The sequence below is a fragment of the Periophthalmus magnuspinnatus genome, chromosome 17 (genome assembly GCF_009829125.3).
Source record: "Periophthalmus magnuspinnatus isolate fPerMag1 chromosome 17, fPerMag1.2.pri, whole genome shotgun sequence".
NCBI lineage: Eukaryota > Metazoa > Chordata > Actinopteri > Gobiiformes > Gobiidae > Periophthalmus > Periophthalmus magnuspinnatus.
This window is the reverse complement of record NC_047142.1, coordinates 5,659,030-5,679,195: the sequence shown is the minus strand read 5'-3', so window position 1 is coordinate 5,679,195 and position 20,166 is coordinate 5,659,030. Positions and strand designations below refer to the sequence as shown.

The window sequence follows — 20,166 nt, the reverse complement described above, 5'->3', positions numbered from 1 at the left end:
CGCCGCGTGGTTAGCCCTGGGGAGCTAAGACAAAGCTAGCAAACTCACAGGGGTGCAGGAATGGCACTGTTAGCTCCACAGCCTCCACAGCCTCCACAGCTCTTGAACAACACAGGGTCACAGACATCAGGGCCAGACCTCCATGTTGTCATTATTACGGTCTGGCTGAGAGGGGCGGCTGGTGCTCCAAATACATCAAATGGTACATAATTCGGTCCCTGGATTGCACCTCTATGAAGTTTCAGCTAAAAGGGAATCCGAGAGTATATGGAACCTTTGGGGACCCTGAAATTTTCGCCTAAAAACATACGCATCCTATGTCACAGCTGGAGTTCGCCGATTCTATTCTGGTGACCTGATTTAGTCCGGGTTTAGACGTACTTTTTATCTTTGCGAGTCGTACTTTTAGTTGACATTGCTGTAATAATGGCTATGATTTATATCGCACATTCAAAATTTGACAAGCTGGTCGGTAGATGATTATTCATTCACTCTGAACAACTGCTGGGGGTAAGTTAGCAGAGTTATATTCAGGTCGTCAATAGAAATTTAGAGGCCCGGGGCAGGAAATATCACATGACCCACGTTCTGATATACATTAATGAGAAGAGGGTCCAATTTTGGGCCCCCTAAGACCATGGGGCAACAGTCCCATTTGACTCCCCCTGTCGACTCCCCTGCTTATACTTGTAAACCTGACAGGAAGTAGTAGCCTCAACCGTTACAACAAAACCAACCGCTACAACAAAACCACCCACTACAACACACTCTACAGTCGAACAGGTCATTTCGCAAATACAAGTGTAATGCCCAAAGACACAACAACAATATGAGCTGATTTGAGGTGAGATTTAACCACAAAGTCTTTAGTTATACTGTGACAAAATGGGTCTTTGTCCTTTTTAATATCATTTTGTTTATGCACACATTTGGTTATTTCCAGTAATTTTTCAAAATCAAACTAATCCTAACTATCCCGGCTTTGTTTAGTTTTGTTTTTCAGTTAGTTTATCTTTAATTTAATCACCACACGCACCTGTTACGTTAAAGATATTTTATTTAATGTTACCAGAGTCTCCACATGGTCCAGACAAAGAGGGGCGTGTCCTGTGTCGGCCATTTTTAAAGTCTTGGGCGTGGTCGTGGGCCAGGCCATGTGTAGCGGAGAACTGAGTTAAGTCCTTTTTTTGTTACAATGTCTTTCTTTGTGGATTTGTTTCAGTGTTTGAGTATCTATAGATTTATTTTAAACACTTTTTGAGTTAAAAGGATGTAGGTCCTCATAAGTCCACAGTGTATGAGAAGATCCTGCTAAAGTTCTACCTACTGCACCTGAAGTAAGTGAAGTTTTGCGAAGGTACAGAAGCAGGGTCCGTCTTTCAGGGAGAATCAGGTAGCTGGGTACGCGCCGAGTTGTTTTTTTCCTTAGTTTCTTAATTTTGGTTGCTTTTGTTTTAGTTAAGCACAGTTTTCTCACACTTTTTTGTAAATATGTTGTCTTTTTCCACGCACGGTAATACATTTCAGTAACGGATGATTTTTCTGAGTTTGCCTCCTACTTCGACCACATCGGGCCAGCTTCCCCACAAACACGCTCTGATCACCTGAATGAAAATAATCTGTGAATGACTATGTTTGTAGACGCTTCCTACACCCTAATAGGGACATTACCAGGGCTGCACGGCGGAGGTGGGAAGAAGACATTACAAGGCCTCATCACCATTGCTAACACGCGCCGGTAATGCAGGGACAGCGCCGCGGATCAGATGTGACTGCTACTTAAAGTGTGATTTGCAGACTATTAGAGACGCCTTGGGCTGTTTTAATTTACCATTGGATTTAATTTGTTTAGAACGGTACTTACAGCGCTTCCGACGCTTCCTCGTTTAGCCGTGTCATGGTGTGCGAGGCCAGGTGATATGAGCGACAATCAATACCGAAATTCATTTAACATTTTAGCTTTAACTGAGATAAATGATCCAGAGTGTTTGTTTTGTTTTTTCCACGTTTAATATGCTGACGAGTTATGCTTTGGAGTAAATACGTTGAAATGAAGCTTTACCCAACCAAAATGTTTCAATATTGCCGACACGACGCGGATAATTAGATTCAAAACTTGAAATGGGCTATTTTAGTTTGGAGGTAAATAGCGAAATAGGGGAAAACACAATTAAAATGATTTAGAAAGTGGCTCAAACTGATGCAAAACAGAAATATTAATATCCTCTACTGACGCCTGGTGGTTGGAGTTGGTATTGCATCACTGTCAGTTCGAGCTACTGTGCACTTTACCAATTTTTTTGCAATTTTTTTCGCCAAAGATGACTCTCAACCAGCTTTATTTCAAAATCTGATATACAATAAACACGCTATTTAAAGTCTATAACAATATTAGTGCAAAAATAAAGCCGGTAATGTTTCACGTCGTCTTGTTGATGTGAAAAGTGACTTTATTTTGCGACTTCTTACAGATGTCTTCCGCAGTGTCGCGCCCTCTCGTTAGGCTGCTTCTGTCTCTCTGCACTTCCCCTGTCACGTCTTGTTCTTCTGGTCGAATTTCCAGGAAAGAATCCATCCTGGTGTCACAACAACAGCCTTATCTGACCTTCCTCTTGGTAGAACTTGTCAATAATAGTTTTTGTCGCCTTGTTTATCAGGTTCAATAAAGTTGGACTAAAAATTTGTTTCACTGCGTTTCAAAGTCGGTGCCTGATTTTTACGGTTTTAAAACTTGAAAACAGACAGAGTTTATTTTATTTTCCTGCTCACTTTCCTAACACATCCTAATTATTCACCGCAATGAGTTTATAATCTAAACGTTCAGAGGTCAGAGCGGAGTTTGATGATATACTTTAGCCTCTGGGAAAACTGAATAAACGGCACTGAACTAATCAACATTAGCATGCTAACAGTACACTTCCTGTTTCTCAAACGATAAAACACTTCTCAATTAATCTCATTTTTACCCGAGCTGCTTTTACAATATATCTGTGCTATTTTTTTTAATTGATTAAAGGATAATGGACAAATGATCAGTGAATTGGGTTTGTAATATCGGTGGAAAGTAACAAAGTAAAAGTAGTAAAGTATAATAGGTAAATGCAGTTCTTCGGTATCTGTCGTTTACAAATCAAATTTTACAGTGGGTTCTTTTTACGTTTACTTCACTACATTTGAGAGCAGTATCTGTACTTTCTACTTCACTACATTTTTGAGTTGGACTGGGAAGTAAAAAGTATTTTTCATATGATTTGAGGGGTTATTTTTACCGTGTTCGTGGAAAGATCCTGACTAAAGTTTTTGAGTTCAAGCTTTGACTTTGAGCAAAGAGAAAAATTAAGAAATTGATTGGTTACTGTAGACCAAAACATGTATTTTTTTTAAAAATCTATGTAACTATATTTAACAATTTATCAAAATTTGTCTGAAATACATTTTTAAACAGATTCTTAAAGGGCTCATATTACACTATTTTCTGATTTTCTGTTTTGTTTCATTTAAACGTTTTCGACACAAACCCTGCAAATATAAGCTGAGTTCTTCTCTCAAACAGAAAACACTCTGTTCCACCTTGTGATGTCATCATGTGGTGACACAGGAAGTGCTCTAATGTGTTTTTTTTAACTCTATACACCTTTACTAGAATCATTTGGATCATTTCAGCCCTGGACTTGCTAATCTCTACAAAACAAAAGGTAAAACGTAGCTGTTAACTTGAAAACTACCACTTCATGACATCACAAAGTGGAACGGAGCATTTTGAGCTTTGGAGATGTGGACAGACTAATCATAAAGTGTTACTCAAACATGTGTGAATGAAACAAAACACAACTCCAGGTCTGTTTTTGAGGAGGAAACAGCATTATGTCATGACTTAACACTCACAAGAATCCACATTGCGTAATATAGATTTTTTCATGTTTCTGTGTCTTTGCTTTTGCACAAGTAGCAAAACCGAGCGCTTCATCCATCACCGGATTGTTCTATAACTACATACTTAATAATATGGGCAGTTAGTATAAAGCTTAATTGAAATCACAATCACGTCAAAAGCGATCCTCAACAGTGTAACTTCACCCCACAGTGTAGCTAACCCATTTTCTCCTCCCAGGACAGCCGCTATCTGGAAGGCCCTGTGGTTCAAATTAAACACTTGTGCTCACTGTTTACCCATCTTCTCTGAGAGGGGGCTGTGAGGAGAGTGTTTGTTTTATGATGTGAGACGGGCCTGCGGGGACCAACAGAAGGTCTCTTTGTGGAGATAGTGATCACAGCCAGGGAGAGGCGTGTGAAAGAACGCAGCGCTGTGTGGGCAGTGCCACATGAAATCAAACATGCTAGGAGGGCTAATGTATGAAGGCACAGAGACAGGGGACAGTCACAGGGAACCAGCAGATGGTAATGTTGAAGATTCAGAATAAACTGTGCTTTTCCTCTTTCAAACAAGTCTGCAAAATGAAAATGAAAAAAAGTGTAGTTTAAAACATTGTAGAAGTGTTATCAGCTGTAACTGTCGTGTGTGATGCAACAGAGCAGCCACTCCCAGAGGCAAATGTGTGGAGATCCCCCTTGAAAAAAATAAATTATATATATATATATATATATATATATATGGCTCGACAAGATTAAAAATGAATTCAAAAGTCAGTAACCAAACCAGGACTATTTCAGGGCTAAACCACAACAAAACCAGCATTACAGCAGAACTAAACCAGGACTACAACGGGACTTCTGCAGAACTACACCAGGACTACAGTAGGACTACAACAGAACTACAACAGGACTACAGTAGAACTACAACAGGACTACAATAGAACTACAACAGGACTACAATAGAACTACAATAGAACTACGGCAGGACTACACCAGGACTATGGCAGGACCCCCGTAGAACTACACCAGGACCACGGCAGAACTACACCAGGACTACAGCAGAACCTCCACAGAACTACACCAGGACTACAGCAGAACCTCCACAGAACTACAGCAGAACTACAGTAGGACTACAGCAGAACTACAACAGGACTACAGTAGAACTACAGCAGGACCTCTGCAGGACTACACCAGGACTATGGCAGGACCCCCGTAGAACTACACCAGGACTACAGCAGAACCTCCACAGAACTACACCAGGACTACAGCAGGACCTCTGTAGAACTACAGCAGGACTACAGCAGGACCGCCACAGAACTACACTAGAACTACGACAGGATCTCCGCAGAACTACACCAGGGACAAGCCAAGATGAGAAATACACCAGGACGCAAGTGTTTCATCAGGAAAGAACTCTAGATTAAACCAGGACTAATTCCAAAGTAGATCAATAATGTTAAGGATTGAGCCAAGACCTGAACGAACCCAGAACCATGTAGACCAAGTCCAGAATGAACCAGAGCTCACAGTCAGAGCGCTCTAAGCCCCAGAGGAGTTAAGGAGGGGAGAGCTAAATGATTAAATGTGTAAAATATGTAAAAAGTTTGGTCCAGCTTCTTTAGACACATTACAAGCATGTAACTTATTAGCACTTGAGCGAGTTACTTTGATTTTTCACAAGTACTTTGAGGGGAAATAAATACTTTTAAACTATGTAAATCCATCTTTCAGTCCGACAGTTTGATCCGTGTTGTGAAGCATCAGGAGCCTTCGACAGAGCTCCGGGCAGCTTAGGTCTGACAAGCCACAAACTGTTTCTACTGACAGACGCAGCCAAAGTTTGTTAGGAATGTTGGAACGCTTCAGATCATCGCTCACATTTTCCATTTTATGCCCTGTATTTATGTTGATACCACGACGTTCCCGAAATCTCACGTGGTTGCGGTCGGCCGTGGTGATGGACGTAAACAACTGTATACAGCCGCTCTTGGGTAATATGCGGATCTGCGGGCGGTGCTCTGAAAGTCCCTTCTATTCTCGTTTCATTCTGTTGAGGTGAACAATGCACCGTCCTTATGAGGCAGTTTAGTCGTGACGTGTTTCCTTGCCAAAAAAATGACTCTGTGCAGCAACATTTAGTTAACGTTCTCATCTGAATCACCACACCAGGACTACAGCAGGACCGCCACAGGACTACAGCAGGACTACACCAGGACTACAGCAGGACTACAGCAGAACTACAGCAGGACTACAGCAGAACTACAACAGGACTACAGCAGGACTACAGCAGGACTACAGCAGAACTACAACAGGACTACACCAGGGCTACAGCAGGACTACAGCAGGACTACACCAGGACCGCCACAGGACTACACCAGGACTACACCGGGACTACACCAGGACCGCCACAGAACTACACCAGGACTACAACAGGACCGCCACAGAACTACACCAGGACTACAACAGGACCGCCACAGAACTACAACAGGACCGCCACAGGACTACAGTAGGACTACAGCAGAACTACAACAGGACTACACCAGGACCTCCGCAGGACTACACTAGGACTACAGCAGGACTACACCGGGACTACACCAGGACTACAGCAGGACCGCCACAGAACTACACCAGGACTATGTGTTTCCTTGCCAAAAAATGACTGTGCAGCAACATTAAGTTTAACATTCTCATCTGAATTTTGATTTCTCAGGCAAAAAAATTCAATAAAATAATAATAATCTTCGACTCAAATATGGAAAAAGATTGAAAGATAGTATTCCTGTGAGTCAGATGGTGGTGGAGTCTAGTCCCGAGTGGGCTGATTAAGCAGTGATTGTCCAGAGCTTATCCGGCCGTATTCCCACTGCACCTGATAAAGGCATTTTCTAGCTCTATATGATAAATGAACAGCTCTCCGTACCTTCCATACGCTCTCGAGTATGACGTCAGTTTCATTAGAATGTATGAAGCAGATGTATAAAATGAGCGTACGCCATTGGAATCACTGACTGGAAATTATAATGACTTTTCTCGTTCTTTATCCACGTCTTTAAAGGAAACGTATTAAGCTAAATAGACTTTTTAAGAGCTTTATAATGCTTTCCCGTCATCATTAGCGCACTCAGAGTTGTAGTTGTAATGATTCATGTGTGTTTGAGTTGGTGGAGCGTTTGTCCACGGGTCTGAAGGTTGGCGGTTCGGTTCCCACTCTCGACGTAAAGATTTCCCTGGTCCGCTGGTGTTTGAACGTGTGAGTGTTTTTTTTTTTTATTGATGTAAAGTGCGTCGAGAGCCTTAAAGATGGAAAAGCGCTGTATAAAAACCATTTAATGTACATTTTTAATCCTGTATTTGAAGCTGGAGCACTCAGAAAAAGTCCATTTGCACCTATCATTGATCTCCGCCCACTCCACTGTTCTGACTTGTGATTTTTCTTTTTTAATTGTGCATTAGGTCGCATAGCTATTTTTCAAAAACAACACTATAAAAAATGAAAACCCAGTGCCTGCCAGTATGAAGAGGCGGTGCTGAGGATAGAGCATCACTTTCTATTATGTACTCTCTTCTATTTTGGATCAATAGTACTAATAATAAGCTAATAATAAGGTTAAACTGTACAAAAACAAGACGTACGTATGTAATAATGTCAATGAAAACACGCACTACTACTGCTACAAGTGCTATCCGGGCTTTGTCACACTGTTTCTATCTTTGCCATTAGTCTTCCTGGCTTTGTCCTTCTTTTCTTTTCATTTCTCATAAGAGGATGCTCCCCGATGGACCAATCAGAGCCGGATCCCGCACCACCTGACCTCCCTCGGTGACCACTCAGCCTGCTCCTACTGCTCCAACTCAGAGAAAAGAAGCAACTACACCTCCCTAGACAGCGTCCTGGGAAAAAAAAAAAAAAAGGAAGTAAGGATCTAAAGCAGTGCAACCACTTTCTCGAGTTTTTTGCTTTAAAAGTAGGTGGAGTATGGTGAGGTTTTTTTTTTTTGGCGCATTTAGGCTGAGTTCTTCTCTTAAACAGAAAACAGTTTGTTCCACGTTGTGATGTCATCATGCGGTAATACAGGAAGTGCACCATTGTGTTTTTAAACTCTATCCACCTTCACTAGAATCATTTGGAGTGGTCAATTTCTACTGAATCGAAGTTAAAAGGCAGCTGTTAACTTCAAAACTACCACTTCATGACATCACAAGGTGGAACAGAGCAGTTTAAGCTTTTGAGATGTAGTCAAACTAATAAAAAAGGAACGTACTGAAACATGTGAATGAAACAAAACACAACTCCAGGTCTGTTTTTGATGAGGTAACAGCATTCTAACGTGACTTAAAGCTCACAGGAGTCAATTTTGCGTAATTATAGTTATACACTTTATTGTCCCCATTGGGTCATTTGTCGTCTGCATTTGACCCATCCCTCAATGGCGCAGGAGCAATTTACAAAGAGCAGTGGGTGCCGTAGTGCCATATCTGGGGTGTCAGCTTCAGAATTTGCCTTAGCTGGTGATTTGTGCTTGTTTTGAGTTGACGGAGAAACTAGAGTGACCAGAAAAAAACAAAAAAACACTCTGACACGAGGAGAAACAGAAAGGGATGAGCGACCCGGAACCTTCTTACCGCTGATGTTAACCTTGGGGTTTCGTGGTATTCTTAAGTGATATTTTGAGGTCTTTTCCATTCAAACCATACGATATTTTGTCTGGAAATATTCATTGATACGCCAGCACTGGTTTCTATCAATGCAGGAAACGACACATGTACGTCTACATTATCAGGGGACCTCGAGCGAAAAACATGAGCCATACCTTGATGTACTACGCTAACCTTCACACACAGGCGTATTCCATCGCGACTACCCAAGCCAGGAGTAGTCAGGCGTCCCACTGAGAGACAGAACGCCCATGACAAAAGACAGGCATAGAGCAGAGGCTAGCTGAAAGAAGGGGTGTTTTGAAGTGCAGCGTAGGCGTATATGTAGCATGTTCCTCGGGATGGGGGGGGGGGGTGGGAGTGGGACGGCGGGGGTATAGCTGGAAGCCCCCCTGCTGACAAAGCCCACTACTGGACAATCCATCAGCCGGCTAATCAGAGCGATCGGGAGCACAGGGGAAGAGAGAGAGGAGAGAGAGAGGGACGTAGGCTACAGCTACAGCACCAACGCAGATTGGCCTGATTTAAGCTACTCTCACTGCGCTCTTATCGCAAACCCGCAGTATTAGAGAGATTCTTACTGGGATGAGCCGGCCGCCCCCCCTCTGTCCGCAGGAGGAGCACGGCGAGGATCCGGCAAAGATGTAAGTGCTTGTTGTACGCGGAGACCTGACCTTCACGTGCGTCCTTCACATGCTGAGCCACCGACATAATGTTTTGGTATGAGGTAAAGGCGCGTTACGTGGCTTTTATTGCGCAGTGTTCGCCACCTTCTTGTGTTTTCATAGGGATGTTATTGCTTCGACTGGAAACGTTCACAGAATGGTATTAAACTGTAAGCGTTTGGTGCCACCGGGCTAACTAAAAGGTGAAATTTAGCTCCGGGTGTCGTCCAAAGTTTGATGACGTCGTGTTAATCCAAATCGCTCCTCAGCAACGTTTCAAACAACACAACTGCTCCTCACTGTTGTTATATAATTACACACTATATGAAGGGATGCAGCCTGTTTAGATCGTGCTATAGGCAAGAAGGTTCTTATCGATTTCTATCAGGGAGCGCTAATGGCCCCTACAGAGAAAGAAGACAGCACACGGATCTGAAAAAACGTAGCTATTCTACTATTCTAATGTCTTTAAAATCAATTCCAAACATTGACTAAAACAGGACGCGTAATAAATATAAAAGGGCTGAATGAATGAGGCCAGTTTTCCCTAATGATTACAAGGAATTCTAATAAATATTCAAAAAGGAAATGTACAAATATTGAACACGATTATTCATGTTATTACAACACAAATTTGCATGTGAAACCGTCCATGGAGCTACGCGGAGGAGGCTATTTTGAACACATTTTGTTGAAACTGAACCCTCCTGGTATACCCACAGGTGATAAATTTGACGAAGCGTTCATAAGTACACCAGGGGACCCAAAACACACGCTTGAGGTACGACGGCTCTTTTTCCCCCCCATTGAGAATATCTACGGACAAGCACACATGCAGCGAAGTATTACCACAATTGCTGCTTGAAGGCGTGTTTTTTTGTGGTCAAATTAAAAAAAGATGAGCTCAAATTATACATGTTGTATCAGTAGCATCCACGCAACACACAGCTGCGCTAACCGTTGGAGGTCCGATGTGTCCGATCCTGGGGCCAATTAGAAAGACCTGCTTGAATAAATCACCGCTAAATGAATACATAACAACAATCATAATGCAGGTCTGGTACTGTGAAGGCAATAAACTATTAAGACGTTCCCTGTTGGCTGTAAGTGGTAAACAGAATTTTCAGGGGTTTAAGTGTGTTGTAGCAGTGTGAAGCAGTGTCAGCAGGGGAGGCATAGGTAGAACCGTTTGCATATGGCTCGTACATGGCGTTACGATAACTACGGAGGCTGAGAGGGCTCTTATTGGGTGTCCGGCGGATTGCAGCAGGACGGTGTCAAGACGGCGCAGCGTTTTGTCTGAGTAATTAGGACTTCAGGGGACAAGCGCGGGCCAAAGGGAGGAACGAACAGCAGTGCAAAACAGACAGAGGAGGGAGAGAAGCGGGGAGGAGGTAGTGAAGTGTAAGAGGTTTTGTCCTTATGCTTTTTATTTGTTCAATTTTAAAGTAACTAATAGTGATGGAAGTTTAATGTAGAGAGTAAGACCAGACGTGGACATTTTTCGTTCATTTATAGAGAGATGCAGTGAGGCTATTTACACTACACCAGGTTATATGAGATTAGTAGATATTTTGTTCCCCCGTAATACTTCAAATACTTCAAATACTTCAAACTTCAGTAATTACTTAAGCTGACATCTTTTAACATGTTACTTTTTACTTAAATAATCCGTATTACCCTGTTTTCTGATCTGTGTGATAATATTTCCTCGTCACAAACAGACCTGGAGTTGTGTTTTGTTTCATTCACACACGTTTAACACACAAATCCTGCATATTTAGGATTTTTTTTTGAGTTTTGAGTTTTTCTCTCAAACAGAAAACACTCTGTTCCACCTCGTGATGTCATGTGGTGATACAGGAAGTGCTCCACTCCACACACCTTCACTAAAATCATTTGGAGTGGTTAATTTCTACTGAACTAAAGTTAAAAGGAGCTGTTAACTTGAAAACTACCGCTATATGACATCACGAGGTTGAACAGAGCGTTTTGAGCTTTAGAGATGCAGACACACTAATAAATCAGGATTACTCGTGCGTGAATGAAACAAAACACAACTCCAGGTCTGTTTTTGAGGAGGTATCAACATTATAACATGACTTAATGCTCAGAAGAATCCTTTTTTTGTAACATAGGCCCTTTAAATATACAAAGTACTACTATATTTTGCGATTCACACCTTGACTTTTTCAATATGATTCATAATTTTGTTCCTAATCAATAAAACAAACTCCCAGCAGCCCTGAACTCCAACTTCAAAGTTCCAAACTCTGAAACATGTCATATCGTGTCGTATAGTTTGTTTATATAAGTACAATACTGACTTGTGCAGGGCTGGTCGGGTTGGTCGGCGTCCCCTCTGTAGTACCCGTTGCGACACACACAGATGGTGGCGGCCTCAGACGTGGAGCGGCTGTTGGGAGGACACTGCAGACACAGGCCCGGACCCTGGCTCGACTTAAACGTACCCGGAGGACAGGCTGGAAGAGGGAAAGACATATGTATTAGAGAGTGAATGTTTATTTTCATGTATTTATTCATCAGGATGTTGTTTTATCACATTAAGCAGAAAGGATAAACGCTTGAATCACCGTTAACAGCTGATTTCCATGTGCGGTGCTTGGGGGGGAGGGGCTATAGCGCGATACAGTGCAGTCATTACATTCAACTCTTTCAAAACCACTTTACAACTTTACAAAAGACATTCATTTAGCTCAGCGGGCTCATATAGAACACGTCTGATATTAAAAAACCCGCCTTGTTCTCCATAACTGCTGCTGTCAGACTCGTCATTTTGGTCTTAAATGTTCGTATTAACCCGCTCTACATGATCCTGGTGTTTTTATTTCGCTATTGTGTCTGTAAATCAAGATATGAACATTAATAACAGACAAATCAAGTGTCTTCTTTCCTTGAGAACACTCCCGCTAGCGTTAGCAACAGGTTTGATTGACAGCGTTGCTAATCGCTCGCTCCCTGTTAAACCAGCGGTGCGGGCAGGAGGGGGCGTTACTTTCAACAGCCTCGCTCCTGATTGGCTCTTTGGTTGCTATGATAATTGTGGTCGGAATTCCAAATATGGAAATGAGCTCAAAAGTCGCTACTTGTATCCGCTAGCCTCGATGAGCTTCATTTGACCGGAGCCGAACACTGTGGGCACCGTCACGCTCCCTCACATTGAATTTTTGAATTTTAATGGGTTTATTTAACATCTATTCCATGCTATCAGTAAAATATGTACCGTATTTTCAGGACTACAAATCACACTTTTTTCACAGTTTATCCGACGGTGCGATTTATACTCAGATGCGACTTATATGTGAAATTATTAAAATATATAATGTTATTGTTAAACTGACAACCGCGACTTATGTAGCATTGAACATTTAAAATTCTAACATTACGGTAATTTGAAGTACATCTGAGAAAGACTGAACAAAAATGCCCCCTAAAAGAAAATCATATTCTGCTGAGTCTGATGAAGAATTCAATGGATTTAGTGATTTGGAGTGAGATCCAGAGTAAAGTTTTAAGCTTTATTTATCTGATTAACTGTTAATATCTTACGTTAACAAACCAGACACGTGTTCAGTTCTGTCTGTGCTTCAAGTCGCTGAATAAATATAAATGTGTTACGTTAGCGTGTTGTACTGATATTCAGCCTGTTGTTCTCTATTTTATTGTCATTATTATAACTTGCATTTAAAGATGAAATGTCTGTTCTTGGTCTTGGATTTTGTAAAATAAATTTCCCCAAAAAGCGACTTATAGTCCAGTGCGATTTATGTTTTTTTCTTCATTATTATGCAAGTTTTAGCTCGTGCGACTTCAACTCTACTCCACATTTTGAATCCGTGTGTGAAAATAAAACAGTACTAAGCTCAAATATTGGATTAGTATATTTTAATGGCAGACAATGGCAGACTCCAGTAGTTATTTTTGAGTAAGTGGTTTTTCTCTGACCCATTATATTAAGCAACACGACATTAATCTCTATTTTACATCTTAAAACATTATCATTATATCAGTAGTGAGGGCCCTTGTAAAAATGATCTGAGGAAAAGCTACTGTCGGCCAACTCCAGCCGTCTTCTGTCATTACCCCCCTCCTGGAGAACTCTATTCCCCCATTACCTACTCTATATACCTCCATGTGTGTTTAAACTTTACTGAGGTCAGTTTCCCTACATGCCCCAGGCTGCGGTGAAGGACAGAGATTATTGTGCTTGATATGACTGCGAGTAAGTCCAAGCAATAACCTAATCCTTTTTACGGCCACATCCCAAAAGAATACAACGCTAAGGGCCTGCGCGTTCCACGGAAGGATTTACTGACTGTAATAACCATGATAAATGTGTAATATTTTAGCGAGCTTTACGGATGCCAGGGAGAGAGTGGTGCCGTAGCAGAAATCCACGGGGAGAGAGGTAATAAATTTAATGGGACAACCGTCTTACTGTTTCTCCAGCTGCAGCAATGACGCTAAAACATTGAGTCAAGTTTAGAAGGAGATGTATGGCAGCCTGATGCAAATGAACAAAGCGGTCTTTAAACGCAGACGAGGTGAACGATTGCAATTTTATAGTGTGAAATTAAGTCGCTAAATCGAAAATGGAACAAACAAAAAATAAATCAAATATTATTTTCAAGGTTTCGTACAAATCTCGGTAGTTATGGCTTGTTTTTAAGGGTGCACGGCGTAACGTTTCTGCTTTAAGGCCCATAGACTATATACAAATGGACAGAAAAGTGTATTTATAATTGGTTAAACACATGTTAATTATGCCTCCTAGATTTGGGGAGATACAGTAAACTCCAGACTAAATAGAAAGTAGAAAGTGTTGGCTGACCAGGCTATACCATTACGTCTGAATGCAAGTTTAACGCAGCACTAGAGCAAATTATCTAAAGCAACAACAAGAAAGACAATGGCTCTGACCCTCTTCATTTCGGGGTCAAACTGTCATAAAACTCCAGCACTTAGCGACTCCAAAGGGAACAACCTTAGACCTCGATATCAACAAGCTTTTAAGAAATCATTTAAGAATTTTATGCCCCATTAAAAAAACACACAGAAAGGGAGAGAATTGGAGACCGCGCCATTCTTTACGGCGTTATAAAAAAGCTGTTTGGACTGGTCTCTCCGATGGGCTGTTCGATGTATAAAGCGATAGAGAAAACACACACCGGTACCCCGCTGCTGCCCCCAGTGGTGAGTCGAAGTTAGTTTGTCAGAGGCTAAATGACTGACCCGGAGTCTGGTCACACGCCTCTGTCCACACATGTTCACAAACAGCTTATACAACAACCCCAGGAGGTGCACCGCGGGGGAACACCGCTCTGCTACGAGGCCTGTACCGGGCTGTTTGGGAAAATACAGCGCGGCGATGTCAAGGATAAACAATGAATCGATAATCAAGGTTATAGATTCACATGGATTTCTAAAATGTACCAAAAGAATCGTTTGGTAATACTTTTAGCAGCAAAATATGAGATTTAAATGGCGTTTACACTCTCAAAAAATGATAACGGGCTTTTCTTTCAGCGTTACATTAGCATTAATTCATTCATTTATTCAAGACGTTGGATTTCATAAAGCTGCTCACGTACTGGACTTGTATTAGACTGTCTGGATCAACTTCAAGATATAATTGTTGCTTTTCTGCTTGTGAGAACCACTTGCATGTCTCTGTATGTCCCGCAGTATGGCATTTTGGTAGGATCGCTTGTCTTATTTTCACATAGTTCGATAAGTTTAATGTAGATCTATTCAACTTTTCAGAGCTATTAACCATGTTGTAGTTTCCTCTCACCCGAAGTTATTCATGTTTGAGCAATCCTTAACCCGTTATTTTCAAGACGCCATTTTGCTGATCAAACCCTGGTTCCACCGCCACTCACATGCGCCCCCTGCTGATTCAGTAGCGTCACAAAGTCATTTTAATACAAATTTTATTTTTAAAACTCTGCTGCGCGTGAATGTGATTTGCTGTCCGACTCTTTGTTGCGATGGCGTTTACGGCGACGTCGGCTCCCGCAGTTTTCTAACACAAAAATCAGCTGACTTTTTTCTTTTATTAAATTGTTTTAGATGAATATTGTGATTTAAAATGCGAAAATTATACCAAAATTAACCATGGGTGTCATAGATTATAATTATTTATCAGAAACAAGCACAATATCTCTTCTTTAATGTGATACTGTGGAACAATGGGTAAAGTTATAACATCTCCATGAGGCCAGCAGGAGGCGCATTTGAAGATACAGTACTTTTGTCCTACTTTTGTCCTACTTTTGTGCGTTGATGATCACGTTGGCAATGGATGTGAGGCTGGTGTTCTCCTGCAGTAGTTATTGGTTGTGTAACTGTCTGTTTATATCTGTTATGTGTAACTGCTGCTGCAAACAAATGGCCCCGCAAGGATAATAACATCGCCTTGACCCTTGAACCTCGCAGCGCTGACGGATAGTACGGGTATTTCAAGTACTCAGAGTATCCCAGAGTACGCACTACAGTCATCTCTCTGCTGAATTACATATTTTTCACTCGTACCCATAACAAACCCGGTCCAATCCAAGAACACGGGTGCTCTTAAACAGCCTGGACAGCCGTATGTGTGAGCACGGAGCAGCTGCACTCCCATTTTATACAGCTATAACCTCTGAAGACAGCAGTGAACACAGCACCGTAAAAACACCCATCAAAAATTCATTTTCGGCGAGAGAGCCAGAGAGAACTTATGTGTCATCATGTTGGCTCTGTAAAACGGTACAGGAGGTGAGGAGGCAAAGAATGCTTCACACACGTTTAGTGACTGCAGCCAGTCAGACCTGCAGCTCTGTCAGAGGGAAAGACTGTGTGTGCTCATGTGTTTCCATCCAGAAAACCAGAGCGGAGATATAGAAATAAAACAGCATCGAGTTAACATCTAACATCTAAAATAACACTTAAAGTCACGTTTTTTCATATATATATAGAGCTAAAACAAACATCTCAAACCCGATTTCAATATTAAGGATACGCCTGTCATGATAACGATGATATATTTTCAGGTTTGATGCATCGCGGAAGTAAATATAAACGATAAACGATAATATTGAAACTCATTTATGCTCCTGACACAAAAACACACAGATTTAAACAGCAAAAAACTAGTCTAACTCTACAATACTGTTAAAAATGAGCTGCAATAAATAGGATTAAACATGTTAATAGTTAGTTTGGATGTGTAATAAATCATACAAGTTATTAATTCAACCTTTTACGGGTTAATTCTTGTCATATATAGTCAAAAAATAACCAAAGATTTCCCAGTAGCGCAAAGAAAAAGTGCACATGTAAATACTGACCCCCCAAAAATACTGTTCCAACGTTCATATATGGAGCGATACGTTGATATAGTGATTATCTATTACATAATACAAATACTCAATACTGATTCTAATAATGTGAAAAAAAAATCACAACATTTACATCGTTTAAATTGAACTGGGCGACAGGTCAGAGTCCCATTACACGGCCTATCCACCTCAAACAAAAACTGGCACAAAGTTCAACGTCTGTCACGAGAAATAGATGAAAGTGAAACGATTTTTTCACAATAACTTCAGAAAGTGGTGCCATTATTCAACCCCAAAGACGTGATTGATGTCAGCTGAAAGGAATGTAGCCGTAAGATTAATACGGCAGGTTTGTGGAGCCAGTTCTTGCAAAACAATGAGAGTTCAACAACGGTGGATTTACTCTTAATATATCTATTTCCAAAACAATAATACTCCCGTGCACTTATCCACACCCCTGCCCTGAATCTATTCTGACGTCATCATTAACAAACACACAAACTCTCATTACGCCTCTTTCTAATCGCAATTATAGATGCAGCAGTTGCGCTCAGTGCCATAACACCACAAAAACCTCCTATTTCTGTCATTCTTCTACCAGAGAGTGTCATTACATGTGCGTCAGTTTACCTCTTGTGCTGTTTAAGTGGTTCTTACGTACAAGGAAAAGACGACACGAAAACTCAAAACCCGCATAAATGAGCACAAAAGCGCAAATCAGACGCCAAGACCCGGACTCGCCTGTTGCTGCTGTTCATTTTAATCACCTTAAACATGACGTGTCTTCACTTCGTTTCTGTGGGATCGTGGGCGCTCCGTGCGTTAAAAAGACGTGAAACCTACTGGATTTTTACTTTACAAACTCTTACCCCGAAATTCTAAATGACGAATTACTGTTTAATGTTATGCTATGATGTTAAAAGGGTGTTGTAATGAAAAGTGCTAAAAAAAAAATGCTAAAAATGTTAGATTTATTTTTAGTGTACAATTGTTACCTTTTTAGTGTGATAATAATTATATTTTTCTACTCATTGTTCATGCATTTTAACTCAGAAAAAGACTGGTGTAGAGTGAATTATGCACAATTTTGCAGCTATATCGGGGTCTAATTGTCAATGTATATATTGTTTGGTTGATTAAATGATGTGCGTGAGTTTTCTTAACCTTTCTGAATCAAATGCCTCTCTCCCGACGCACCTGTCGCACAGAAACAGCGACTTTATTACCACCAGGGGGCGACAGTAGCTCAGCGAGGCACAGCGTTCGTCCACTGATTCAAAGATCGTCTGTTTGAATCTCGCTCTCGACGTAAACATCTTCGGGAAAGCGTGAGATCTATTGACCCACAGGTTGGCGATGTGATTCCACCTCACATAGATGAACGCTGTCGTTGTGTTCTTGGGTAAAACACTTAACCCACCTCGCCCGCAGTATCTGTGTACGCCAGTGTACGAATGTGTGCGTGAATGAGCGAGTGGTTCCTTGATGTAAAACGCTTCGACGCCCTTAAAGTTGGGAAATCGCTAAATAAACGCGATATAAACCACTTCTAGAACACAACCTATTGAACATTTTCAGCACAACACCACACTTTACAGGGTTGATGTAGTAATAGCGTCTTTAATTTAACCACGTGGCCTTATAGTTCTGATATAGACCCAGATTCTATATAGATATTGCCAGTCAAACGTGCTGTGTACTTTCTAAAAAACAAAAAAAGCCCACAATGCAACGCCGTTAAATGGTGTGTGGGGAGAAAGGAGTAACCCGGCGTGCCCTCGGGTCATGTGTTTACAGACAAACAATACGACTTTAGACGCTCATAAATAGGGAAAGAGGAGACGGACAAAACAGGAGCGGGGAGAGGCTGTGCTGATTCAGCCGTCTGTCAGTGCGGAGCTGCAAAAAAACTGGCCCCAAGGCAAACCGGAGAACGGGCAGCCATAGACACAATGCCGAATAAACACACTCTTACAAAGGGTGAGAAATAGCCCCACGTTGGCTTCAGTGCTATTATCACCTCCAGAATCCATTTGACAGTGACCTCGGTAAATGAAATGAGGCGTACACACTTGACGGGCATATGGGCCCAGATAATTCTACGGAGGACGAATGCGATGCTGCTTTCAGGAAGTCAGATAACAGAGACACACTGGCTCTATCAAATCTATTACGCCGACTGTGGATGGGAAGAGGAGGACTGTGGTCGGGATGGAGGCTAACGTGGCTCTTGTGTCGGGATTGGATTACATAGGCGCAAGTAAACAGTTTATAGTCGCCATAGTCACTTTGTATATCGCATGTTGGCAGTGACAAAACCCAACACTGAAAACGCAGCTTACAAAAAGTTATTTAAAAAGCGAGTGGTGTTGCGTTCCATCTACAGTTATATCACATACTTCCCCCCAAAACTCCAAAACAACAATATTTTTCAATCCTTTGTTATAGAGAAGCAAATTAACCAACGTTTCTGACTTCAAGGGTAGCTTTTTTTTTTTTGTTCTAAAGACTTAAAACCATTAGCATTCAGATCTGAAGTCAGCAGCTGCGTTTCCATCCATATAAAATGTGCATATTTCCAAAATTCGCATTAGAAAACCGCGTAACAAATGCGACTTTATCCCCGCTTCCGTCTAATCGTGCGAGCGCATAATGTGATGTTGGTTACCTTGTTACGAGGGCCGTCTGTCTGCGCGGTGTCGTGACGTCGCTGATCCTACAGAGGGCGCACTGTCTGTTTTGTTTATCTTTGCTAGAGACGCACTTACTTAGACGTTATTGAGCCGTTTGCTGCACATATTTGTGTCGTGTCCATAAATTGGCCTATTGTTTAAACTGTAATAAAACTATAGACATGTTTTACTGCAATTTTGCTTCAGTCTTTGCCAAAATACTACACAGAAGTCCAGCTACTTATCCACACCGTTGGACGACCATGAACTTACTCCACTAAATTAAACAGTGCATATGTGTCTCTTTAACCCTTGTGTTGTCCCCAAAAGCAACTTTGTCACAGCAGAACTCGGTCATTTCTTCATCAAATGGGTTCAAAATTGGGCCACTTGTTCATTTTGATTATTTCTATCAAATAAAAAAGCAAATGTTGATTGTATAATAAGAATCGACAAAAAAAAAGTTACGTTGAAGTTCAAATTGACCCCGATTTGTTTCTCTTATAACTCAGCTCAACTTAATTTCCACCACTCTACTTGACAAACACAGTACAGTGATGGAAATGAAGAGTTGCAGGAGATTTTTATGTCCAAACATGCACATTTTTTACTAAAATACAGCCAGCTAGCCAAAATTAACAAAAATAAAACAATTCATTTGATATCAGTACATTAGTCTGAAGTCAGGCTGAAAATAAACCCCAAATTATAAAAAAAAAAGTATGTTATTTTATGGCCGAGTTATAAGAGAAACAAATCGGGGTCAAATTAAGCCCAGAGGAAGTTCAACGTAACTCTACTGGGAGGAACACACAAGGGTTAATTAACCATTTGCATATTTGTATAATGTTTTCTGAATTGTTCAAATTGAAGAGAGCAGAACGTGGACACGACTAAATCCAGGAGCACAGAAGAGGTCTGCATGCACCGTGCGCCTGCCTCACCGCATTGTTATTT

General features: G+C 41.3%; 1 protein-coding gene across 2 annotated transcripts in view; it reads right to left on the bottom strand.

Moving 5' to 3' along the window:
- LOC117384992 (ephrin type-B receptor 1) overlaps positions 1–20,166 on the bottom strand; it is a 279,983-nt gene that overhangs the window by 93,466 nt on the left and 166,351 nt on the right. For both annotated transcript variants that reach the window (XM_033982197.2, XM_033982196.2), the window contains exon 4: positions 11,522–11,677. In XM_033982197.2, coding sequence (XP_033838088.1) covers positions 11,522–11,677 — 156 coding nt within the window. The remainder of the gene's footprint in view (positions 1–11,521; positions 11,678–20,166) is intronic.